The following is an 18,337-nucleotide window of genomic DNA, read 5'->3' as shown; positions in this document are numbered from 1 at the left end:
TCTGCTTCTTTCAGCTTTTGTTCTTCTATCTTATGCAAATCTTCAAATTAGCTGCTGTTTCACTTTTTGCGTTTTCATTAAACTTCAGCTGTTCAGCATATCTTCAGCCGCTTTCAGCAAAATCATTCAGCAAAAAAAGCATTCACACTGCATTTTCGCAGGAAATGCAACTTCTCTAGTTCTTGATGAGTCTCTTTTAATAATAATAAAAATAATAATAATCATCATTTTATTTAAAAAGCACCTTCCAGGACACCCAAGGACAGTTACAAGAATAGGCGAATCAGAGGACAATGTGCGAAAATACAGTTGAAAGGAGACATAAGTAACAGTAGAATTATTACAGATGAAATTAAGATGGGTAGGCTCTGTAGTATAAACATTTCATTAAGTCACACCTAATGTATATAAAACAAGCAACACTTGATCTCATTTTAACATCTGCTTTGTGTGTGTGGTGCAGGTTTTTTTATTTAAGTGTAAGTGTTGGGGAAGATTTATCTGCAGCTCTATAAATTACTTTTACTTGCTTTTTTGTTGCATCTAACGTAGGCATATAAGCACAAATTCATAATGGAGTCAGCTGCTCTTGCAGCTTTCTCTATAAATCTATTCTTTATCCTGCTGTTGCAACCACATGCAAAGAGAAACTGGAGGTAATACTCCAGAAATGTTGATCTAATCTCTTGATGAATTCACTGTGAAGACGCAGGGAAAGTCCCATCCATTTCCTGTTCTTGTAAAAATTATGAAACAGGAATGCAGTGTTTTAACTGAATAACTGTAGTTTATTCCAGAATTTCTCAAATTTATAAGATAATTTCTTGTTTTGGAAGTTTAATATTATATGATAGAAACCAAAAGCTGCTGCTAAGTTTAAAAACTTAAATTCACGCTTCATTCAGGCTTGTTTATTTTGCCTTAAATGTGCTTCCTTTGATGTGTAGATACAGATCATGGTGTTTATTGTTTCTAGGGTATGCCTGAGCAGTGGGCCCGTCTCCTTCAGACCTCCAACATCAGTAAATCAGAACAGCAGCAGAATCCCCAGGTTGTTCTAGACGTCCTGAAGTTCTACGACTCCTCCAGTGGAAAACAGAAATACCTCAGTTTTTCTGCCTCGGGTTAGTTTTCTTCTTGTCAGCAGCTCTGTATTTGTGCACAGTCAGACTCTGATGTGTTTAAATTTTGGTTTTCTTTATTTTTTCTCTTTTTTTAGATAAAGGTTCACAGTTGGTGAGTAACTTTGTTCAATATTTGTTCTACCAATGACTTTTACTTGCATTCAACAGACTGAATGTCCATCATTTTGTTTTAATGCAGCCAGGTAAACAAGGTACGTCCACATCTCCTTCAGGCAAAGATGGGGATGATGATGATGATGATGATGCTCCACCCCCAGTTGTTGCTCCACGGCCAGAACACACAATATCCGTGAGTTGCATATTTTGTTTTATCTATTTTTTTATGCAAGTGAGACAGCAAATTGCTTATTATACTGTACACCAATATACCGTCTGACTTTATTGGTTTACTGCATTCCAGATGAAGTTATTTAAGATTTTTTTTCTTTTTACCAAAAAGGGAAGGCTAAATTTGTCTAAGCCTGTGGTCTGCAATCTTTACAATTTATAGCCATTTCTGCTCCTTCTTTCACTAAATAAAATTAGACCAAAGCCTCAAAATTAAATAACAGTACAATGAAATTAAATCAAAGTTTCAAGTAGAGCAGGGTAAAATACTAAAAACATCAACAAATTTGCAAAGACCTTTCAGGAGTTCTTAAACACTTATAATCCACTAAAGAAATCAAACTGGACCACTTTGAATCCTGTTGCAAGGTGTTACAGGAGCAGAGTAAGAGAAACCGAACCATTGAATCGCTTGATGAAAGACCATTGTACTGAACACATTGCCTTTGACCTGAGAGGTAGTTAGAGAAGCAGCTGACGGTATTATGTGAAAAGCTGAGATCTGAGAGCTTATGGCATAAGATACCAAATACAGTATCAAATGCTTTTGTCAGGTCTAAGTAAAGTGCAACACAGTCTTTGGCATCCATTGTTTCAACAACATCATTAAAAACCTCTACTGAAGCAGTCACTGTGCTGTGTTGTTTCCTGAAGCCAGATTGATGAGAAGATAAAATATTAAAGAACCCAAGTACTCCTTGATTTAATTATTCACAAACTTTTTAAAATTTTAGCTAAAATACAGAGTTTGGAAATTAATCCATAATTGTTTAGTATAGTGAGATCAAATAATTGTGGTGGCATTTCTGATCAGTTTATGTTGCCAGAAAGAGATTTAATGGCTTGACAAAAACTCTTAGTCGTTTAGACACTTAGTGATCTGAGATAAACAGTTATTGAGTTTTGCAGCTTTAATGGATTTTGAAAGTGACAAAATTGCAGCCAGTCAGCCTCTGAATCAAACTTTCTTGCCATTGCCCATAGCTGATCCAAAATAAATATGCAAAAAACCACAAACAGGAAATCAAAAAAAATTAATTCTGTGACAGAATTAATCATTCTGTCACAGAAATTTTATACACATACATGCAGAAAATTGGACCAGTAAATTGCTAAAACTCACCTTTTCAGTTGTGGCTATAAATATAAATGTTATTCATTCCCTCAATATTTTTGGTGAAAGCGCCAGAGAGCTGCTGCAGAGGGACAAAACAGCCACATATGGCCCCAGAGCTGCAGATTGCAGACCCCTGGTCTAGACAAGCAACTTAGAATGATCTAAAGCAATAGTCTTTCTTTGTTTTAAGGTGTACACAAGGTCAGTGATTAACCCAACAACAGAGACTGATAATGCCTCGAAGCTATCTGAAAGACAGACTAGGAAGGATAGCAGGCTGACCGATGTGGAGATCATGGAGAAACTAAGTACATAAAACACACTCCCAGATATATGCAAAGAAAATAACACATTAAAGGTAGAAATTTGTTTGTTTTAGGCCCCATTTGTGTTTCTTTCTTTTTTTTTTTTTGTGATTCTCAGGAACAATCGTCAGTGTGGGAGATCCAAAAAAGAAATATACTCGTTATGAAAAGATCGGCCAGGGGTGAGTTAGACTTCAAGCTATATTAAAATTTAAAAAGTCAAACTTTTGAGAGACAATGTGTAGCAAAGTGACCAGATATGTACAGACTTTGCAACAGGAGGAAAAAAAGAGAAAAATCTTTGAATGTATTTATTTATTGTCATTTTTATATTATTTTTTTAAATTAACAGGGCATCAGGCACAGTTTACACAGCCATTGATGTTGCCACAGGACAAGAGGTGAGTGTTCTTCATTTCATGTTTCTGCGTCCATAAAAACTCATCAGTTTTTATGATCTGGTTTAGTTCAACTGTATAAACAGATTGCGATTGTGTGGATATTTGTAGCTCCATGGTGGGGCTTTCACTCAAAGAATACTCATTTTTAGGTGTAGTTATAAAATTTAGGTTTGTTTTGGTGTTTTTTTACTGTCCACTGATAAAGGCAAAAAGGCAAGAATGTTTTTGCTTGGGAGTGTGTGTCTGTCTGCAAAATATCTCATAAACCACTGGGCAGATTTTAATGAAACTTTCAGAAAGAAATCAATATATAGTTGAAACCAGAAGTTTACATACACTATATAAAAATACATGATTCTAAGACATTTTTTTTCACACTGTATGATGTGAAATCAGAATAAATTTCTCCTGTTTTAGGTCAATTAGGATTTTCAAAATTATTTCTATTTACTAAATGCCAGAATAATTAGAGAGAGAATGTTTTAAGGCAATTGTTCTTACTTTCTTCAAAGTCAAACGTTTACACACACTTCATTACTATTTGGTACTAGAACTGGTGTAACTGAGCTATGTTTGTAGGCTGCCTTGCTTGCACATGGCTTTTTAGCTTTGCCCATAAATGTTTGATAGGATTGAGATCAGGGCTTTGTGATGGCCACTCCAAAACATTGACAATGTTATCCTTAAGCCACTTTGTAACCAGTTTGGCAGTATGCTTCGGGTCATTGCCCAATTAGAAGACCCATTTGTGCCCAAGCTTTAACTTCCTGGCTGATGTCTCGAGATGTTGCTGCAGTATTTCCATATAATGTTCTTTCCTCATGATGCCATCTATTTTGTGAAGTGCACCAGTCCCTCCTGCAGCAAAACAAGCCTACAACATAATGCTGCCACCACCGTGTTTTACAGTCAAGATGGTGTTCTCATGGGCTTGCAAGCTTCCCCCTTTTTCCTCCAAACATAACGATGGTCATTATGGCCAAACAGTTCAATTTTAGTTCTGTCCGACCATAGGACATGTCTCCAAAAATTAAGGTCTTTGTCCCTGTGTGCATTTGCAAACATTAATCTGGGTTTTTTTCTTTTGAAGTAATGGCTTCTTCCTGGCTAAGTGGCCTTTCAGCCCATGTCGATACAGTACTTGTTTCACTGTGGATAATGGCACACTCTTACCAGCTTCAGGCAGCATCTTCACCATTTATAAAACTAGCATATGCACAAAACGGGGCCTGAAACTTGTGTACGTCACTTTCCACGCAAAGTTTGGGATGTATTAAACACAAACTTGATGGGAAAATGCGGTCCCTCGCACAAACTCTGAGCCATGTGTACCATATATGCTTGTTTTGGAGACGGGAGAAACTGACGACACAGATGGTGAAGTGGGGACTTGAAGCCACTCTGCATCATGATTTGTCTCAGATATTTAATTTCACTCCATAATCAAACCTTAATCTTAGATTGACTTTATCATAAGCTTTCAAAACAGCAGTATTATTTATGCTTCCGCTGGTGAGCCATAAGAACCTTTCAAATAAAAAAGGCCTTTAAGCCAAAATTTTCTCACCATCACATTCCTCTCCCTGGATGATCACCAGGGTGATGTGTACCACAGATTAACACATGAGGGGACAGTGGCTACCCCATCAGCCTCCTAACCACCTTTTCAAACCCTCAGAGCGTAGAAGAGGCACACTTTAATACTGCACACACCTGTGCGTGCTCCCTCGTGGTGGCACAGACTACCACTTTTCAGCACGACACCGGCCATCCATCTTTCAAAAGATGTCAGTTCCCTTACCCCCACTTGTGGCTGACATGTTCTGGCGGTGGCCGGTTTGTTGCTTTTTTGCCTCCACCCTAAAATCTGACCACTTTTTCTCTCTGCTCCTGGTGGAAGGCGATGGTGTTTTCTTTTCTCTCTGTCTCCTGAACTCTGCCCTGCTTTCTTTCGGAGCCTCTTTCGGAATATGTAAAAGACATAAACTCCAAAATTTTTAAACCATGGATCTGGTCAGCTGGTCTCTCAACGCAATTGATCAAATTTTCTTGACGGTAAGACAAAACTTGGGAGAGCTCTGACTTACCCAAGGGGACATTTTTTTGCTGGATACACAATGGATTCCTGGAGGAAATTGAATAATTGTTTGTCTGACAATTTGTGTCTTTGGAAGATCTTGACATATTTGATAACAGGATTTCTGCTGTTTGGATTAAGCAGTTACGTGACTTATCGTCAAATTCGTTTGATGGGTTCGGCGGTCAACAATCAAACTGTGTGGTTACGGGAGCTGAATCGCAAGTTGGACTGAATTGCGGTTCTGGAACTCATAATATGGGTTACATCTTGAGGAAGGTGTTCGCTCGAATCAGGCATAATGGACCTGAAATTTGGCTGTTTGGATTCGCCATTGAGAAGTATCAGAAAGACTTTCAAGGATGACAGAAAACACAATGTCTGCCTGAACCAAAACAATTACTGTTTGCGAATTTGGCTCCCCTAGGCTGACCTTGGTCAGCTATCTTGAAATTTCTCCTCGGAATTTTATGTAAACAAGATGCTCTGCTCCCTCTGCCTGAGGACATCTGTGGATCTGCTCTGGGCTGGCTGATAAACATTCCATCATATTATCAAAGACAATGGCCTCTGTGACGTGATTCATTGACCTCTCTACAAACACACACGCTCACACACACATGCACACTCATACAACACGCACCACATCGTCTTCCACCGCCTCTACACACACACTTTCCGCTCTTTCAGAGTCATCCCTGTTTTCCCACTCCCCCCTTCACTATCTTAGTATCTTAGTAATTATAATGACGGCTGTTAGCGGGCCTTGGTACTGTTAGTTAGTTAGTCTCTTGGTACCCTTAGCTTAGCATTGTCATGTTTCAGTTTATGTTAGCTTATTTAGCCTTCCTGTACATTTAGTTTAGTTTAGTTTATCTTAGCTCATATGTTGACTGTCTTAGCCTGATTGTTGTTTATTTCAGCTTTAACTTCATCATGATTTTATTTAGATTATTTTAGCTACAATTTTGACTGTTTTAGCTCATGTTTTAGACACATTTAGTTTCATGATTTCATTTAGATTATCCTATATTTCATTTAGACTATACATGATTGATCTATATTTGATTATGATGTTTCTATGCTGTATTTGATTGTACCTGTTGTATTTGATTATGTACCCTATTGTTGTTTCTGTGTTGTAAAGCACTTTGAATCGCCTTGTTGCTGAAAAGTGCTATAAAAATAAATTTCACTTTTCACTTTTCTTCACCTCGGCCATGGTCCTCCTTTCCCACTCACTGAATTAACAGTGGAAATAACGTGTTGCCGCTCACAATGCTTCCTTTTATTTGTAAAGCCACTACTGTGGCTCCCAAAAATTATATTTTTTCTATTCTCCACCTTGTCACCGGCACATCAATTTCTGCCTCTGTGAAATTTAGTTTCCTTGCTCTTTTCTCTGTGGTTGCCACTGGACTTCTGGTAGTGGTGGATCTCCCTGAGAGCCACGGTACCGATCCTGTAGAGGTGAGGCTTCTTCACTTGGCTGGTGGCCGAGGCGCTCCAGTGGGCGGCTTTGGTGGCGAGCTGCTTCCTGGGAGCTTTACCTCCGGTAGATTTACAGGCGGTGTGCTTGGTTCTGGCCATGAATGGACTTCAGGGTTCTTCATGTTTAACACTGAAGAGTAAAAGATGTTAATCAGCTGCTCCTGATTGGGAAAAAAGCCACCTTGTTGTTATGGTTACGCATCATAACAAGATGTCCAAAAGTAAAAGGTTTCAGTAAAAAATCCTTGTAGCTGCACAGCATCCGATACCAGAGGAAATAATCTTTAAAAAAAAGTGATTTACAAGTAGAAAAAGGAGGAATTAAAATTTTCCAAAGCAATATCTCAGAAAGAATGTAACAGAGCTACTCCAACATGCAGCCACCTTGAGCGGCGGAATTCTAGAAGAGAAGAAAAGTTGAACAAAAGTTCTGTTGTAGTACAGAATCAGTTTAAAATAAATCTGTTTTTAAAGTTCACATTTTAGGACTTTAAATACAAATCCAACTGCCCTGATAGAATGTGTTTGTCTGCAGAAACATATTTACAGGATGTCGTATTTTTACAGGTGGCCATCAAACAGATCAATCTACAGAAGCAGCCAAAGAAAGAGCTAATTATCAATGAGATCCTGGTCATGAAGGAGCTAAAGAACCCAAACATTGTAAACTTCCTGGACAGGTAACTTTGACACCTACTGTAGACAAATGTAAAGGGAACAATTCACATCACTAAGTCTGTGTTTAGTTTCCTGGTTGGAGATGAACTTTTTGTGGTAATGGAGTACCTGGCGGGTGGATCTCTGACTGATGTTGTGACAGAGACGTGCATGGACGAAGCTCAGATTGCTGCAGTCTGCAGAGAGGTAACTCGAATATAAAACCTGTCAGAAGCACTTGTGTTTAGTAATTCATAATAGAAGGCACTACTTTTAATTCAGTAGAATAATGTAGACCCACAACTATGAGAAAACATTTCCTGCTGGAACTGTTTGTCTAATTGTATATACTTGTGTGTGTTCAGGTCCTTCAAGCTTTGGAGTTTCTTCATGCCAACCAGGTCATCCACAGAGACATCAAGAGTGACAATGTACTCCTAGGAATGGACGGATCAGTCAAACTCAGTGAGGACAAACACACACATTTTCACTTCTCAAAAAATCCTTCGAAACTGAAAAGACACACTGATTTATGCCCTTATATATAGCTGTAGGAATGTGTTTTACATAGGGGATGCTGTAAGAAAAGCTGTACTGCACCAGACAGGAACTGAATTTCCCTAATAAGTAGTCATAAAAATAAAATTAGAATTATAAACTTGCATAACACTAGTGTATATTTTTTTTTTGTGTTTTTAACCATTCTTTCATTTTTCTATTTCATCATTTTATTTCCTATCTACAAGGGTTGCTGTAGCACCCTCTGTACCCCTGGATATTAGTATTCTGTTAAAAGGTTTTCGTCCCGTATTTTGTTGTGCTTTTTTAAAATAAAACATGCAAAATATACCCCAAACAAAACATACTACTCTAATGAGAATAATGCATTATGACTTGGTTCTGTATAAAGTACTTGTTATGTACTTGTTATGTATAAAGTAGACAAAATTTTCAAAATACTACCAGGAAAAAAAAAAAAATAGATAAACTGGATTTTTCTGACCCATATGAGAAAATACAACCCTCTCAGGACAGAAAGTTTTTTACATGTCAGAACTTACATTTTGAGATTGGATTTTTCCGCAGAAAGTAAGTTTTCATTTTATTTACTTGTGACCATCAGTCTTATGTTACACATGGTTGAAGAATTTTTGAGGCTTGATTTACAGTTTTTACACGACTGTTTGTTTGACACTTATTTTTCAGTTTATTTTATTCTGCCTCTTATTAACTTGGCAGTCAGGGAGTGACAGACACAGGTGTGGTTACCATGGTGACCATAATGAGCCACTGGCAGCACCTATAAACTTTTGTTTTGGTTCTCTTTAAACAGCTTACACACTTCATACATCAAAATGTAGGCAATTTTTGGACAGCAGCTGCATTGACACCCTAGAAAATGTGTTCATAAATTTAAAAATTTTCCACTTATTTTGTATCAGTCAAGTCATGTTAAATTTATTTATATAGCACTTCATCAACAAGGCGATTCAAAGTGCTTTACAAAATGTGAACATAAAAATACAGAGTCATAAAACACACACAACAATATCTAAAATATGAGGTAAGATAATCTAAATGGAATCATAAACCTAAACATATCTAAAACATGAGACACTAAATAAGACACATATGAGCTAAAATAATCTAAATGAAATTATGATAAAGTTAAATCTAAATTAAACTACAGGTACGGGAAGGCTAACTAAGAGTACCGAAGGCCAGCTAAGAGTTAAAAACATTTTAATAATAGGCCAACATGATAAGAGCTAATCTAAATGAATTCATGAAAACACACACACCAATTAAAATTAGAAAGTCCCTGGAGAAACTTTGAGGGGACTGCCATTTTGTGCGTTTATACTGAATCAAGATGTCTCCAAAAGCTGATCAGTTGTAGACAAGCATCATAAAGATTCTGGACACATGAAGAGTCCAGCTGTGAAGTTTGACCTTGCTGCTCTATACAGTTTCAGAGCTAGTGCACACGGGCTCTTGTGACCTTGACTTCCAAATGCCAATTTCTTGACCCATCGGGAGTCCAGCTGTGAAGTTTGACTTGCTGCTGTACACTGTTGCAGAGTTGGAGCTCACGGGGTCTTGTGACCTTGAACTCCTTAGTATGGATCCCTGACCCATGTGGGTCCTAGCCAGTGGTGGCTGGCCAATAGAGGGCGCAAGGTTGCCGCCCCACTCACATTACCTTGAATAAGACGTAAAAAATAAAAAAATAAATTATTTTAATAAAAAATAAAATAAAAATATTTTGAAATATATGTATGCATATTTTTAGTTGTGTAAAATAAATATTTTCTAGTTAATGATAAGTAAAGTTGTTTCGTTCATCAACGTTGTCTGATTGGTGATGTATTTCCACCCCGGGGCGCAAAACTCTTTGCCCATAGACTCTCATTAAAAGTTGTACATGCACAGTAGCTCCTCTTCAACACAAGAGATAGGACCGTTCTGGGCGCACCTCTCCTGCGCCCAGAGCTGACTGCAGCTTAATTTGGAGGGTGGGACCACTGCCAGAGCGTGGGCCTCCCGCCACGGGCTGACGTCACATTCGTCTGTCATAAAGTTCACCTGATTGAAAGGTCGAGCCGCGGGTGAGCTGCCTTTTATTCAAAGACAGCAATAAGTTCATTATGTGACTAAGTTACATACACAAGGTAATAAATAAGTTCAAAGTTCATAATTAGTTTAAGAAAATTTATGCTAAAAAAACTGTTAAAATATTTGGATTTGAATTCTAATAGGAGTGAGACATCTGATTTTCATTATATTGTATGTGCAGAATACGTGACGTAGTGAGTGCTCTCACTATAAAACAAGCTTTGACGTATTTTCTCCGGTAAAGTTTTGAAAAATAAGGGAGAAAACAGGTCTTATAAATGCTAAATGTGCCCTACAGGCTTGTGCCTTGGGAGATCTCCGTCTTTGTACGTATTGGTGTGTTCAGGAAGCACTTGTGCATTTACATGTACATTATAATGTTGCTTCTGTTGTTTTTAATCCATGTAAATACACTGGGGTGATACTTTAGTATATGTTTTGGTATATGTCTATATTGGACTTATAGCCCCCCTGGAGAAAACTCCACCAGGAAAACCAAACTAAGACATAATGAAAGCTATAATGAAAGTATGACTTTAACATGTGAGATAAATTCATGAAATTCAACCCAGTTTTTCTTTGTCTTTTTTCAGCTGATTTTGGCTTCTGTGCCCAGATCACTCCTGAACAGAGCAAGCGTAGTACCATGGTAGGGACTCCATACTGGATGGCTCCGGAGGTGGTGACCCGAAAAGCTTATGGACCCAAAGTGGACATTTGGTCTTTAGGGATCATGGCCATAGAGATGGTGGAGGGAGAGCCCCCATATCTAAATGAGAATCCTCTCAGGGTGAGTGTTTCCTGGGACAAAGAACTATTTCTGTATCCAGGTTTGTCTGACATTTTGTGTGGAAGATGTAAAGTAGCTGCTTCCATCACTTTCTTTGCACAACACATTTTGAATAATGTCATTTTTAAAACATTTGTCCAAACCTGAATCCCATTGGCTTTCAGTATCCCTTTAATGTTTTGCACCAATATTTAAATTGTTAGAAGAAATCATTAAGACTTTAGTCGTTTCATACCTTTTTATTTGCATCATCGTATGAATAACATTTAAGACTGAACAACTAGGTCCACAACTTGTGTTATTTCTCATTAAACCTTTTTATGTTGAACCATCCCCTTCACCTTTCTTTAGTTTGAGCAATAGCTAATAACAAAATACATGCAAATGTAAGTGCATGCCTGGTAGATTTAAATAAATAATAGCCAGAAAGAAAATAGTAAAAAAGATAAACAATATTCTATCAGTATCTCTGATAGCAGGAGTTTGAAGCATGTCAGCAGGTTGATTTTTGCATTTAACTTAAATTCAAATTGCTTTACAACAAAACTTCACAGAGCTGTCTACATTCATGACTTATATGCTACATAAAGCCATAATTTGATCATCAATCACATTTGATTAATATTATAAACAAAAACATAAAGTGTAAGGAAATATTGTTACAGTGGAATCAAGATCAGTTTCTTCAGGTTTTCTAACCATGCTGTTCCTGTTGTTTTAGGCGTTGTATTTAATTGCCACCAATGGGACTCCTGAGCTGCAAAATCCAGAGAAGTTATCTCCTGTCTTCAAATCTTTCTTGTCCCGCTGTCTGGAGATGGATGTGGAGAAACGAGGCTCAGGCAGAGAATTACTGCAGGTACAACAAGTACTCTTCTTTTGATTCAGGCTGAAACAGAAGATAACTGAAACCACTGTTCAGTTTTAAAAGGAACTAATTTTTTCTAAACACTCACCCCCCAGCCCACCCCCACCAGAGGTCCAAATTATTGTCATTTCTTTGCCAACTACATGGAAAGATTTGTGACACGGGGCTTCATTTCTTCCTGAAGCGTGTTTGAAAATGAAATAAGTAAAGCTCCACTGAACAGTTTTGTCTGCTGTAGATTTCAGTTTCACATTTTTTATTGATTTTATTTTTGGTCCGTGGGAGGAAACCTACATGTGCATGAGGAGAACATGCAAACTCCATCCAGAAAGGCCCAAGCTGGGAGTTGATCCAGCAACCTTCTAGCTGGGATGCGACGCTCTAATCACTGCCTCCCCATGCTGCTGCACTGCATAACTTCACTTATAACTTTAGTGGCAACTGTTAGTCAAAACTGTATGTGTGTTAGCAGTATCTCATGAACCACTGGATGAATTTTTGTGAAACTTTCAGGAAATAATCATTGGATCTACAACTGATTTTACCTCTGGATTCAGTTCAATTCAAGATAGTCATTATAGCTCATCAGCATTACCCAACACAAAATTAGCTTTAACCCAGTCAGTTTTACAAGCAGTGAGCTAAACTTTGGTGCGCTAGGAGCTGAGAGTAATTTCCAATAAATACTCTGATCGCTGACAGATCCAGTGTTTGATGCTCCGCATTTTTTCTAAGACTTCCAATAATCTTGTAGATGTGATTAAAATTTTGTCATCTCTGCCCCTCTTTCAGAGGTAGGGTTCCTCAAATTGAAATGCTGAGTAATTTAAAAATGTATTTAAAAAAAGTAAATCATGAAATGTACTTTTATTCTTCTTGTAATTTAAGATAATGTCTTTAACCTGCTGGCTTAGACTGTAGACATGTTGTGACTGATGTTCTGTTTGGTCTAATGTTGATTCTAAAACTTGATTTAATATCTCAATTAATGTTGTTCTCTGTTTGTTCTTTTGTTAGGATCCATTCCTAAAGCTGGCGAAACCTCTGTCCAGTCTCACTCCACTCATTCTGGCCGCCAAGGAGGCCATGAAGAGCAACCGTTAAACCCACAAGTTTAAAGACTTTTCAAACAAAGCCATGGGCTGACAGCAGACCCCTGCTGGTTTATATGATGATCAAAGATCCACAAGCGTTTATGTTTTTCTAATTGTTATAAAATGCTGCTCCACTTTTCTTCATGTCTATGTACTGATCTATTCATCTCTTCTTGGTGCCTTAATCCAAAGCCCCATCCATGGTCTGTTTGGCCAGCCCAGGGATACAGGACCACCCTCATTCTAAACATTTTGCACATCAGAAGCTGGATTTATAGCCAGAGATCTACTAAAATCTATTTAACTTCCTCTGCAAAAGTTTAAACTTAAGACCTTTAGAGATTGTCTGAGAACAGGAAAAAAAACCATTTTTTTTTTAGAATGTTTTTTTTTTTACAATGTATGCAAAGGTAATTGTTCCATTTTAGAATTCTGCTGTTTGACCTCAGCAACTAAATTTTCTGGTGGTTTTTGGTTACATGTGTTCTTTCTGGTCTAGTAGGTTTGAACAAAAGAACTAAACTAGGATGGAACAAAGTGGTCTTTGTGCTGTAAAAAAAAATCAGTCTTTGTTTGACTTTTAATCTCTAAAATCAAACCATTCCAGAAAATATAAGACTTCAGTTTAAAGTATGCTTTTTAGTATAAAAACATTTTTTTATGTATTATTGGAGCTGGAAATTCCAGGTTTAAGATATTTTTGAAATTTCACAGAATTTTTTTTGCATGTTGAATTTTGTGAGGGGACAATCTAAGCAAACAAATCTGAGCACTTTTTTTATTTCATAAACAAAACACAAACCATAAAAAATACAAAATTATTTTACTTGCTTTTCATTTGTCTGTGTAAACCGTTCATCTTTTGCTGTGCTTTCTGTAACTTTTTACTATTGTTTGAACAACAAAAACTTAAAAAAACGAAACAAAATCGTTTCAATGTTAAACTGGAGGAATTGTTTTTTTTTTACATTTTTCTTTAAATCTCTTGTATATTGTATAATGTTCTGTATTTTAACAGTTATTAATATAGTATATACTTCATCCTTGTTTTATTTTTTTGATTAACATCAAAAGAGAAATTGTTTTTAGGATGTCTTTAGTCCTGAAAACATCAATTATGAATTCCAAACCAAATAATACATTGAAAATCCGTATTATATGTAAGTTATTATTAAAGTTGGACTTGAAAAATGAAATGTATTTCTCTGTGAATCCTTGATTAATATAAAGGTCTAGAATTTTTAAAGAAATACATATCACCTGACACCTTTTGTGCTCAAATTTTAGATAAAGATCAACTTCTAATGAGAAATGGAGTTCTAACTGTTTTGGTCAAACCTTGACTCTCAGCTTATACTACAACAAATTCTAGCTCAATATCTGTAAAATTGACTAAGTTACGACCATTTTTATGTTTTCTAAGGTCATCTTTAATTGGTTTTACATCAACAGTTAATTACCAAACATTTAAGTTAGAGTTGCAGATTAGAGTTGTAGTTCTTTTACTGGCCCACGAGATGGCAACGATTGTCTCATTCAAGATGGCAACCCTAGCTCCACCCACATTCAGCTTTCTTGTGGGTAGTACAAAGTGTGTCGTAACTGTGTGCGTCATGAGACAGAAATGGGAGTCTTTCTGTAAACTTGGATGTTTCTATCTTCTTGCAGACTGGTTCTCAGCAGTCAGAAGCACTTGCGGTGGTTCCGTCAGTCTTTTGCTAACATGGCAGACGAGGCGAAGAAACTAGCAGCATACGCCGCTGTGGATAACCACGTTCAGGTACAGTTAAGTTTCAGGTGAAGTTGAATATCACCACGTAAACAAGTGCATAACCTGATGTTCTGTGATCTGTATTTGAAAAGGTTTTAAACAGTAATATACTCTCCCAGCCTGGCCTAGTTCGACGCTCGAGGAGTTGGCCTATTATCGCACAGCCCGCCATTGATTTTAACTTGCACAATTTTGAAGCGCATTGTGCTGTGGTCTAGAGCGCGGCGCAAAGCATTCTGGGTAGCTGCATCGTCTTGGGTTCTGCGCTAGAGAACGCGTACGTGTTTGCAACCCTTACAATCAAAAGAGCCACTCCTGCTCTTTTCAATAAATAAAATTTGCACAGAGGCGCAAATTTACTTGAAGCTTGAAAAAAAAGTGAGTATATGGTAGCTGAGGTCCTGCATGGGAGCATCTGGAGCAGGTCTAGAATAAAATACCAGGGATGAAGCAGATGGTAAGATACAAAAGCTCCCTTTAGGTTTGCATGGGACACCTCAGACTCACTGCAATTTTTATTTTAAAGTTGAGATGAGAATCTGATGCTAATAGACTTTTTCTTACAGATTTTAAAGTACATGAAACCAAATCAAAAGATGTAGAACTTCAAACTTAAAGTTATCCTCATATTTCAGCATCCACCCTGATGGTCCACAGAGTGGTCAACCCAAACACGAAGCAGAACTGTAGCATCCTACATCCAGTACAGACTGTTCCACAAACTATGAATCTAAATGTTTTAATATGAAAGTAAGTAATTGGGCATAACTCTGATCATTAGATGAAAACAATACAATACTTGGTACATATAGTATCTGCATCACCAGCCATTAAAACTGCGAAGTCAGTCGTCTGGCCTCCTGGTGCAAGGTAAACAACCTCTCTCTGAACACTGAGAAGACCAAGGAGATTGTTGTGGAAAATGCTATTTACCAGTAAGGTGTCATGTAAATTTGCGTTCTACTGTTTAGACTGAATGTTTTATTTTATTCTGGAAGAATTAGTTGTGGTTAGAATCAACATTTGTTTTAACCTTACAAAAGCTTGTTTTACTTTTTCTGTCTAGGTTATTTTATCAGATATCGCCATTGGAACACCATAGATCAGATCTTGCCATAATTGTTATGTTTCGTATATACAGAAATACATCCTTTATTTATGTGCTTTAAGTGAATATCATACTCTAAATGAAAAATGTTGAAATCGTTCCACAGTTCTAAAATGGCCATCAGGGTAAGACTCACCTAATTCTCTAATCAGGTATAAAGAGTAACATTGTGAAAATAATCTGTTTTCTCTTTTTCCTTCCCCGTTTTGTTATCGTAATTCAAAATGCTAGGTTTCATTTATACAGTTGTCTGTACGGTAAGGCCTTTAAGACACCCCAGCTTTGGGATGCTTGCTCTTAGGCCTGTTAGGGAGAGGCAGAGGCAGGGAGGGACAGGGAGGGACAGAGAGAGACGTGAGAGAGAGAGAGAGGGGTATTGTGACGTGTGTGTGTGTATGTGTGTGACTCCATATTCCTTTTCAGGAGTCAAAATTAAGCTTTAGGTTATAAAATAGCTAATTTTTGTCTAACACATATAACAACAAGTCAAAAACAAACAGCACACAAAACATTGACAAACACTAACCAGTGAACAAAAAGGACCTGTAACTCTAATTTGTTGACCTTGTTACCTTCTTGATGCTAATTAATTCTCAATTTTATGTGTGCACACAACCTGTAATAATTTATTTTGAAGGTTCATACAAGTACTTAAAAATCCTTGGAAATATTTGAAGTACAACAAGGTGTTTTCTTCATTTGGTGTTTGTTGTCTGTTTATATTAAAAAAACTCAGTTTTTAATAAGGGTAATTTTGTTATATTTTGTTATCTCTTATGTTACTTTGATCTTGTTATGTAGAATACTGTCACAGAGGCATTATAAGTAGCAGAATTGAATATTTTGATATTGTTCTATCTCCGAAATGTGGTTCCTGAAAACTGATTTTGCTAGATAGGAAGTAGGGTCAATGGGAATCCCATTCATGCACTATATTTTAATATTAATATATAGTATATTAATTTAAAAAAATTGTAGTTTTATTTATTTTAGCCTGATCGGGTTTAGATGTTTCTTTCTTAGTTTGAATTAGTTCTATTTCGGCACCTGTCACCACCATCAGAAACTGGCCACAAATTTTCAGCAATTCAAGCATGGGGACTTTAAAAAGGAGTCTTTTTCACTCCACCGTGCACGGTTTTCAGCTTCAACCCTGGTGGCAAAAGATGTCGAATTTGTCTTAAATCAACAATGTATTGTTAATTGCTAAAGGTAAAAAACAAAATAACAGAGTCGAATAGAATCGTGTCAAGTTAAAATATTCATTTAGTTTAACTGTTTAACTCCTTTTGGCTTTGGATCTAAAGGTTAAGTTTAAGGCCTCAAAGTTTAAAGATTGACGTCAAAACATACTGCAGTTTTCTGTAAGTGTGAGTTACTTCACAGTCAGGTTTGTCAGCAAAGTAATATGGGGCTTTTCCTTCAATTCATTCAACAATTCCCATGCTTCATAACATCAAGCACGTCTACATTAGCAGAAAGTGAGTCACATTCAGTTTGTTTTGTTTGAGCATGGGGCGCAGACAGTCATGCTGAAAGTCCTCTGTGTCCTCTCCCTGTTGTTGAGCCTCCTCTGGGAGGGCCCTGAGTTTTGTTTTTAAAACAGTTTGAGGAGCGGTGGCCTGTTTTACCGCAGGTCCAGCATGTTAAATCTTTGTTAAAAGGTTTATTTGTTCTGAATGAGCTGGATCCTCCTCGGGAGGGTCTTTTGCCTTGGCCTCGGCCTCGGCCTGCCGGACTCTGATAAAAAATTTTATCACTGAAGAGATCATCTACACAATCTTCATGAAAGACTCCTCTACATTTGTTAATGTTTTCTATTTTTAGTAGTATATGTTTTCTCATTTGTCTAGTGACTGCAAATGTCGGCCCAGTGACAGAGCTTGAGGATGTGGGGACAGAGTCCTCCCTCTCCTCCCGGTCGTCCCTCTGGGGACAGTGGGGTGCTCTTGGTTGAGTGTCACTTTCTTCTGGCCAAACAAAAAGAGCTTCAGTTTTCTTTTGCTTTTTGCAACCACAATTTGCACACTCGATTTCAGCTTGGGTTGGATGTTTTTTTCCTCCATAAGTTTAAGATTGCTTTTTAATACTTTACTGGTCTTGTTTCTCATTTTTCTAACTAAATAAAGCAAAGAAAAACACAGACTGATAAACAAAAGGAACCTTAGTCTAATTTGTTGACCTAATTATTTATTTGTCTAAGCTAATTTTATTGTTACTTTTATGTGTATACACTGATTAGGGCTGCAACTAACGATAATTTCAATAATCGATTAATCGGGCGATTATTTTCTCGATTAATCGGTTGTCTTGGAACCCCCCCACCGTTTGGAATTGCATAGATTACTGAACAAAAACATGTAGCTGCCTGTATAGTTAGTTGTGATAAAGAAATAAAACTAAGAGAAATGTCAAATAACTTTAGTAAATAAAACTAAATGTCAACAAAAATATAAAAAATGTATACTATATCCCAAAAAATAAATGTGGATGCTACTTTTTAATAAAGTGCAAAACGGAGGCATTTTGTTGTTTAAAGGCCCTGAGTCTTTCACATTAACATTTGTGTT

The 18,337-nt window shown here is 37.1% G+C and overlaps 2 protein-coding genes across 8 annotated transcripts in view; both read left to right on the top strand.

Moving 5' to 3' along the window:
- The window catches only part of LOC108228441 (serine/threonine-protein kinase PAK 2), a 30,538-nt gene extending 16,454 nt beyond the window's left edge, over nucleotides 1–14,084 (top strand). For all 4 annotated transcript variants that reach the window (XM_037977693.1, XM_037977694.1, XM_037977691.1 and 1 more), the window contains exons 4-15: nucleotides 977–1,124; nucleotides 1,220–1,236; nucleotides 1,324–1,434; nucleotides 2,780–2,897; nucleotides 3,013–3,076; nucleotides 3,247–3,295; nucleotides 7,431–7,543; nucleotides 7,610–7,727; nucleotides 7,886–7,985; nucleotides 10,730–10,926; nucleotides 11,648–11,785; nucleotides 12,812–14,084. In XM_037977693.1, coding sequence (XP_037833621.1) covers nucleotides 977–1,124; nucleotides 1,220–1,236; nucleotides 1,324–1,434; nucleotides 2,780–2,897; nucleotides 3,013–3,076; nucleotides 3,247–3,295; nucleotides 7,431–7,543; nucleotides 7,610–7,727; nucleotides 7,886–7,985; nucleotides 10,730–10,926; nucleotides 11,648–11,785; nucleotides 12,812–12,898 — 1,260 coding nt within the window. In that variant the 3' untranslated portion in view covers nucleotides 12,899–14,084. The remainder of the gene's footprint in view (nucleotides 1–976; nucleotides 1,125–1,219; nucleotides 1,237–1,323; nucleotides 1,435–2,779; nucleotides 2,898–3,012; nucleotides 3,077–3,246; nucleotides 3,296–7,430; nucleotides 7,544–7,609; nucleotides 7,728–7,885; nucleotides 7,986–10,729; nucleotides 10,927–11,647; nucleotides 11,786–12,811) is intronic.
- A 384-nt stretch (nucleotides 14,085–14,468) lies between these two features.
- rpia (ribose 5-phosphate isomerase A (ribose 5-phosphate epimerase)) overlaps nucleotides 14,469–18,337 on the top strand; it is an 18,343-nt gene continuing 14,474 nt past the window's right edge. For 2 of the 4 annotated variants that reach the window (XM_037977713.1, XM_037977710.1), the window contains exon 1: nucleotides 14,469–14,668. In XM_037977713.1, coding sequence (XP_037833641.1) covers nucleotides 14,537–14,668 — 132 coding nt within the window. In that variant the 5' untranslated portion in view covers nucleotides 14,469–14,536. The remainder of the gene's footprint in view (nucleotides 14,669–18,337) is intronic. The other 2 variants (XM_037977711.1, XM_037977712.1) reach the window with 2 other exon arrangements.

Source organism: Kryptolebias marmoratus, linkage group LG10 (genome assembly GCF_001649575.2).
Source record: "Kryptolebias marmoratus isolate JLee-2015 linkage group LG10, ASM164957v2, whole genome shotgun sequence".
In the NCBI taxonomy this organism is placed as follows: domain Eukaryota; kingdom Metazoa; phylum Chordata; class Actinopteri; order Cyprinodontiformes; family Rivulidae; genus Kryptolebias; species Kryptolebias marmoratus.
This window is presented reverse-complemented; position numbering and strand designations above follow the sequence as displayed.